Genomic DNA, 7,729 nt, shown 5'->3' on the forward strand with positions numbered 1-7,729 from the left:
AAAAAAATATATACAGTGAGGAAAATAAGTATTTGAACACCCTGCTATTTTGCAAGTTCTCCCACTTAGAAATCATGGAGGGGTCTGAAATTGTCATCGTAGGTGCATGTCCACTGTGAGAGACATAATCTAAAAAAAAATATCCAGAAATCACAATGTATGATTTTTTTAACTATTTATTTGTATGATACAGCTGCAAATAAGTATTTGAACACCTGAGAAAATCAATGTTAATATTTGGTACAGTAGCCTTTGTTTGCAATTACAGAGGTCAAACATTTCCTGTAGTTTTTCACCAGGTTTGCACACACTGCAGGAGGGATTTTGGCCCACTCCTCCACACAGATCTTCTCTAGATCAGTCAGGTTTCTGGGCTGTCGCTGAGAAACACGGAGTTTGAGCTCCCTCCAAAGATTCTCTATTGGGTTTAGGTCTGGAGACTGGCTAGGCCACGACCTCAAACAGGTGCATCTAATTTAGGATAATAAATGGAGTGGAGGTGGACATTTTAAAGGCAGACTAACAGGTCTTTGAGGGTCAGAATTCTAGCTGATAGACAGGTGTTCAAATACTTATTTGCAGCTGTATCATACAAATAAATAGTTAAAAAAAAATCATATATTGTGATTTCTGGATTTTTTTATTTAGATTATGTCTCTCACAGTGGACATGCACCTACGATAACAATTTCAGACCACTCCATGATTTCCAAGTGGGAGAACTTGCAAAATAGCAGGGTGTTCAAATACTTATTTTCCTCACTGTATGAACATAAATGATAAATAATGTAGCCTATAAATTAAATTACTAATTACAGTATTAAAATGCAGCATAATAACTGGCAAGAGTTATCATTCATCTCCAGTACTTCCATAAAAAAAAAAAACCCAGAAGGTAGCCTAAATAAAATTAATTTCTTTGTTTATTCCTATTATTCAGTATGTGGATTCTGAATAAAGACCTTAATGAGAAAAAGATAGGAATATAAACGTTGTAACTTGACACAAACAGACACAATACACAACTTTACAAGCGAGGAAACAATCCTCAACTTCAACCATTAATTTGAGGATCGCAAGGAAGGCACTCGTCAGCTGATCTTGAAGAACTGAATGCTGAATCTGAATGCACAACCGCATCTTTCAATACCACAGAAACATGCATTATCGTGTTCGGTGTGAAAAGAACAGTGAGGGATTATCCTGCGATGACCTGACAACAGATTATATAATTTGCCACAACAATGTAGCATGCTTGTTCAGCTCTTTGAGAAACAATGCTTGTTATTCAGAAGTTGGTATTACATTTAAATTGTAGCCTATACATTTCGCTAAAGCTTAACACAATTTCTCACACACAATAGTAGCAAATGGTTGGAGCAGAAACACATTTTGAAACAGTTCACATCAGGCTCTTTTCTTTTAAGAATTTCACGTGAGCACAGTTCACATCAGGCTCTTTTCTTTTAGGAATTTCACGTGAGTTCCTGATATTTATAATTATTTACTCACAGGGCTATAGCCTGTTCAACAAGTTTAGGCTACGCTGTTTTGAAAGACAAAGTAGCAACATCCAAATTTAAGCATGTCAAAAGTCTGCTGTGTTCAACTTGCCAAGCACGTTCTGCTCAAGTCTCTCTATATAAATGTCACGTGTCAAGAGAAATAAAACTGGATTTACCACGCAAAAGACCACAAATCCCGATCGAGGAACAGCCGAAGACATAATGCCCTTTGGATTTCGCTGGTAGAAGCAATCCGGTTTGGTCTCTAGCATATTTATTTAACAAGAGTAGAAGTTACATCACCCGTCAAGTGTAGGCTTCTGTGCGCAAAACAGTTGGCAGGGTGTTCAGCAGGTTCACCCCAATAACACACCAAAGTGCGTCGGACAGTTTCAGTCAGTGCATTTCCTAAAGCGGCTGCGCGACGCTCGTATCCGGATACCGGCCTCCAATGAAGAGCGGTGCACGTGTCTCATCATAAGAGGATTGAAACCTAATAAACTTAAGTGCTGCTTCTGACTGTTTTTAGTTTGTTTTGTGCTACAATTAATGTCACTATGGCTTGTTCGATTGTTTATTCAAATTAAAATAGTCAATTGTATGTTTACAAAATTTCATTTACAGATATGTAATTAATTTGAGTGGTTTGTTAATTAACATTTGTGTATTATTTATTTTCCCCTTACGTTGTTGAAAAGGGCAAATGAGAAGGCAATTCTAACCCCGTGGACCTGACAGACACAGCAAACCTCCTACGCTAAGCGTTCATGATTGTTATCTGCTTGTTTTGTATTTAAACTGTCAGTGGGTGATTACAAGTCATACGGATACAGAGTCTTCAACAACCTCTAGATGTCGCAATATGTTGTGTTTTGAACAGTGTATGGTTTTGAAAATATGGGTTTTCATTGACAGAGAGCGCCGATGTAGTTACATTACTTACAAACAATGCCAATGAATTGTTCAACTGTTAACTTAATAGCAAAAAAGTAGTTTAATCAGCATATTTAGCAGAGGGGGGAATAAAAATAAAAAATAAAACAACAAATGGGATAATATAAATACTAATATTTGTGATTTAAATTTTTATTTCATCAATACACATGGATACTTTTAAAAGTCCATCAACTGAGGAAAAATGCAGCCTTACTATGCCAGTTAAACCTTACTACTTATTTCAGCCATATATAATTCCAGAACAGCCTTTTGATGATGGTAATACACTCTTTGAGAAAAAGAAAAAAAAATTCTTTCAATTGCTGATGTGTTTTATTTCAATCAGTTTTTTTGTGTGTGTGTGTGTGCGTCAGACAGAAACATGGAAAATGTATCTGTGTATCTGACAAACCACTGACCCAATTCCACCCTCGAACTTCCTCCATCTTCAAACCAGGTCTATAGCCTCATATTTATAAATTAAAACACATAGAAAGTTGTCTTAGTTTTGTCTTATGACTGTAATTCTTTTCACAACATTTATTTTGTAGGCAAAAGAGGGGAAAAAAGAAACAACTTTATGCAGTCTTCACTGGTCTAAATTTTAAGTACAATCAGAAATGTATGATGACTCTTTATAAGCCCTTATGGCGGAAAATAAAAGCAAAATCTGGTGGGTGTTGAGAACAATTTAATGGTTATCTAAAAATAGCATTGTTTTGCATTTAAACATTGAAACATTCCTCATATTGTATGTATATGTTTGTGGGTGACAGAATATTAGGAATAAATATTTAAACAAATGCAATTTAAAAATAGCTACATTAAACAAGCAAAAAGCCTTCATGTAATTAAGAATAAATATACAGTTATAGTAGACTTATCTGTGCAGAAATCAATGGGGGCGGAAATCACATTGGCAGTTACACACTCCTCACCCTCAAGCACCACCAAACATTCAGATGTGGCCAACATGAAGCTCTCTATCGCTGCACTTAGTAAGTGATTTCTCCTCAAATTTCATGTTTGTAATGTATAATATACATATAATGTTTAGCATAAATTTGGATGTGGATGTGCATTTCTTAATCACTCAATTTAAGGACTGTGCATTATTTATGTAACCCATCATTTCTTTTCGGATGTATACTGTAGTTGCACTGAGTTGCATTTATTGGAAGGTCTCTGGAAAGCTGGTGGAGGTGGTGGTCAGGCCTGGAGATAATGCAACTCTACACTGTGACTGTGAGTTCATCACAGGACAAGAAATTCAATGGGTCAAGATCTGGTCTCCACAAATCCAACAACCTCTGATCATCTCTGCATACAAGAGCATTTTAGAACCCATTCCTCGATTCTCTCTGTCCTGGAACAATACTTCAAAATCCTATGACTTAGTGATTGAGAACATCACTGAAGCAGACCTTGGTCTCTACTATTGCTCAAACGTAGAGACCAAGATGATTGAAGAGGAAGGAAAAATGGCAGAGAAAGATTGGTACCACGCTCCGGATACTGTCGTAAATCTCACTTACGGTTCTACTGGTAAGCTTGTTTCCAACTGCAAACATTCTATAAAAAAATAAAAAAAAATAAAAAAAATGGAACACTGAATAATTACTAAAGCAAAAAATAAAATAATATAGAAAATATATATATATAGCCTACTAAAAGAAGAAGTATAGTCCTTTAAAAAACTTGAGGTGAAAATTAGAGAATTAGTTTAAAATCCCTGAAAATATTTGATTTCTTTATAATTACTTTTTAAGTGGGTTTTATCATTTCCATCTCTTGCACTTCTGAGATATGTATAGCTCAGCATTCCTCTAGCTTAAACAGTAGAGCATGGCGCTAGCAACGCTAGGGTCATGAGTCGATTTCCAGAGAATGCATGAACTGTAAAATGTGGATGTCAACAAACAGACTGCAAAACACAGCTATACAGCATAGTTCAAAACATAATAATAATGAATAATTTCTGAACATTGACTCTCAGTCTTTATTCACCTTTTCTCATGGTTTCTCAATAGAATTCATAAAAGTATAGAATAGAATATATAGTTCTAATAGGGCACATTGTAACGCAGTGTTATAATCTTCCCCGCTTGCGAAACTGGGTCTTCTGCTGGTTATATCAGCATTAAAGAACAACTGTTAAATAACAGATTGGAGATTAATATAATATCAGATTTGTCTAATTTTAAATAAATACAAAAAAAATAACTTAAGAAATTTACTTTTGCTATGGTTAAATAAATGTTCAGTGATATCTTCCAAAGATTTTTTTTTTAATTTTAGCGCAATTTTTTCTTTATATAGTGTTGATATGGCAACTAGTAAATACACTAAGTTTCGTCATGCTAGCATGTGTGGAAAGTTTTAAACCATGTGTGTTACAACTAGCCCCGCGTTAGGTTGTGCCCTACTCACCCCTATACCTTACATTTAATTTGACTCCATTTGGTCACACTTTATATTAGGTCTTTTACTACTACTGCATCAAAAATAATATAAAATAATAATAATTGTTATAGTAATGTACTTATATAATGAACAAAACACGTTTTCTGCTATTGAGGTGGGATATGGGTAATGTCAAGGTGGGACAGATTTGGTGATATGGATTGGTGAAATGTGTAAAGGAAGGGTCAACAGTGTAATTATAGATGTAATTACAGAAATTAATTACAGCTGTAATTACATGCAGGTACAAAACATGTACACAATAAGTGCTTTGTATTTGACGCTTTGCTTTGACGCTTTGTATCAAATGATTCATTTAAATGTTAGTACATAAAAGACACTTAATGTTCAGCTGGACCAAGTGATTTTTCCTTCTTCCATGCATGTTCCACATACATTGAAAAAGAAATAGTGATATACAAGTTGAATCTTTTATTCAATCAGCATTTAGGTCGAACTAACTTTAAAATAATAATTTAAAAAAAATGTTTGTGTGTTAAAAAGACCTAAAAAATTATGTGAAATTTTGATTATGTGTTTAGAGCTGATGAAAGCTAACGTTTACATTGAAGCTCTTTTAATGAGGAATAGAATAGAACAGATCAGAATAAAACTGAATATAATTAATTATATATATCTAATGTGAATCTATCTACAGTGATATAAAACCTATACACAACCCTGATAAAACAGCTCTTTCTTGTGATGTAATAAATAAAACAAAGATAAATCATATCAGAACTATACGGCAAGTAGAGGTTTGTGACTGTGTGACAGCAACCCCTCACCACTGAGTGTGTACAGTATACACTATATATGTGACTCTGGACCACAAAACCAGTCACAAGGGTCAATTTTTTTTTAAATTGAGATTTATACATCATCTGAAAGCTGAATAGATAAGCTTTCCATTGATGTATGGTTTATTAGGACAATATTTGGCTGAGATACAACTATTTGAAAATCTAGAATCTGAGGGTGCAAAAATTTAAACATTGAGAAAATCGCCTTTAAATTTGTCCATTTATGTTCGCGATTGTGCTGCATTCACTCACAAAAATAAATGTTTTATATATTTACGGTAGGAAATTTACAAAATATCTTCATGGAACATAATCTTTACTTAATATCCTAATGATTTTTGGTATAAAAGAAAAATCAATAATTTTGACCCATACAATGTATTGTTGGCTATTGCCACAAATATACCCGTGTGACTTGTGACTGGTTTTGTGATCCAGTGTCACATATAAATGTAACTGTATAGTGTAATGTTCACGTTCACAAAGAAGATGAAGGAAAGCGTGATGGATCAAATAGCAGAAGTACTTTAATAAACTAACCAAAAAAAAGAACGATTTTAATTTAGAGAAAAATGCAACGAAACAGGGTGAATAGCACAACCAACATAAAGAGTGAACTGGACAGAGGACAATTTATACTAAAAACTTACCAGTTTTGGAAATGTTGTTTTGAATTTATTGCACCAGTGTGTTAGACTATGTTGTAGTGTGTGTTTTGAGGGCTTGTATGTCCTGTCTGGGCAAAGTTTGGTTTTTCAGCAAGAGTTTCCAGAACAGGAAACAGGTTGGTTTTGAGTGTAGAGCTTCATTTTGACCTGAAAATAGGATGTTTGGGGAATGTGTTTACTGTTTTGAGAATACGAGGCATAGTTTCAAGAAATGTGTTTAAGCAATCGAGAAAAACTGTAATATTAAGCTAATTCATTAACCTTAAAGGTTATGGTCATTAATTAATTCATCAATCTTCTTCATTCATCAGTAATTCATCAATCTTCTCCTCAGAAAGCCCCTCTGAGCCTGTCTTTGACTGCTGGCAGTGCTGGGTGATACTTCAAACAGTGTGTCCCGCATGTTCTCTTCTCTCTGCGATTTTGGCTTTTGTCTGTGGCTACAGCTGCTGCCACAAGACAGGTGAGATCAGAACAGTATTTTATGCTTTAGACTTAATAGCTGTACCGTCAAGTAGTTCTATGTTTAATGGAATCACATTTTTAAAAAATAAAATCATATAAGAGATAAGACCTTTGACTGTGTAATTTACAGTGCTGAAGGAGTCTGAAGGTCATCAAAGCAGTTCTGAGATGCAAAGACAGTTGAGCCAAGAAGAGGTAAAATTATTTTTTAAGTTTAAACAATAGCCCATATGCAGAAAATTACTAAGATATGAGTCTGAAACAGTTTGAACAGTTTGCAATTGTTGAATATTGAATATTGAATTTTGAAAATGAAAAATGAAAAATTGTGGCATCATTCTTTCTTTCTTCTACCAGTTCTAATACTAATGAAACATTATTCTGAACCCACAAGAGAGTTGTTTTACAATCACAAAATTATTATACTACTAAAAACAATACCACTAAAAAAATAAAATAAAAATGTTTCCACAGGATGTCCATAGAGATGTTTGTTATGCATCACTGAACATCCCCAAACGAGGAAACCAAAGGACAAAGAGCAACCGATTACCAAACGAGGACTTCAGTGTGTACAATGATATAAAAATGCACACCTAGGTGAATGATAATGTACAGTCAGCTGGACATATAGCAACATAAACCCAAAATTTAATTGAAAAAAACAAGACCTATAAATTATCCACAACTTTATGGTTATCTAACAAATAAATATCTGAAATATTGGTTTTGATAAAATATTGATGTTGATAAAATTAGATATATATTAGATAAAATAAGAAATATATAACATATATGTAAATATATAAATATATATATATATATATATATAAATATAATATATATATATATATATATATATATATATATATATATATACATCTATATAT

At 33.6% G+C, this 7,729-nt stretch overlaps 2 protein-coding genes across 3 annotated transcripts in view; one reads left to right on the forward strand and one right to left on the reverse strand.

The window, feature by feature from the left end:
* The window catches only part of LOC311083663 (protein CutA homolog), a 37,594-nt gene extending 35,630 nt beyond the window's left edge, over positions 1–1,964 (reverse strand). The window contains exon 1 of one of the 2 annotated variants that reach the window (XM_084115380.1): positions 1,681–1,964. In XM_084115380.1, coding sequence (XP_083971506.1) covers positions 1,681–1,776 — 96 coding nt within the window. In that variant the 5' untranslated portion in view covers positions 1,777–1,964. The remainder of the gene's footprint in view (positions 1–1,680) is intronic. The other variant, XM_084115379.1, reaches the window with a different exon arrangement.
* Positions 1,965–3,582: 1,618 nt separating this feature from the next.
* LOC311083764 (uncharacterized protein) lies at positions 3,583–7,475 on the forward strand (the record flags this gene model as incomplete). Its single annotated transcript, XM_084115519.1, has 4 exons — positions 3,583–3,985; positions 6,709–6,837; positions 6,970–7,034; positions 7,314–7,475. The coding sequence occupies 4 exons, from the start codon at positions 3,583–3,585 to the stop codon at positions 7,437–7,439; spliced, it is 723 nt and encodes a 240-aa protein (XP_083971645.1). The 3' UTR covers positions 7,440–7,475.
* Between the last annotated feature and the right edge of the window lie 254 nt (positions 7,476–7,729).

The sequence above is a fragment of the Abramis brama genome, assembly GCF_963993115.1.
Source record: "Abramis brama genome assembly, chromosome: 5".
Taxonomy (NCBI): Eukaryota; Metazoa; Chordata; class Actinopteri; order Cypriniformes; family Leuciscidae; genus Abramis; species Abramis brama.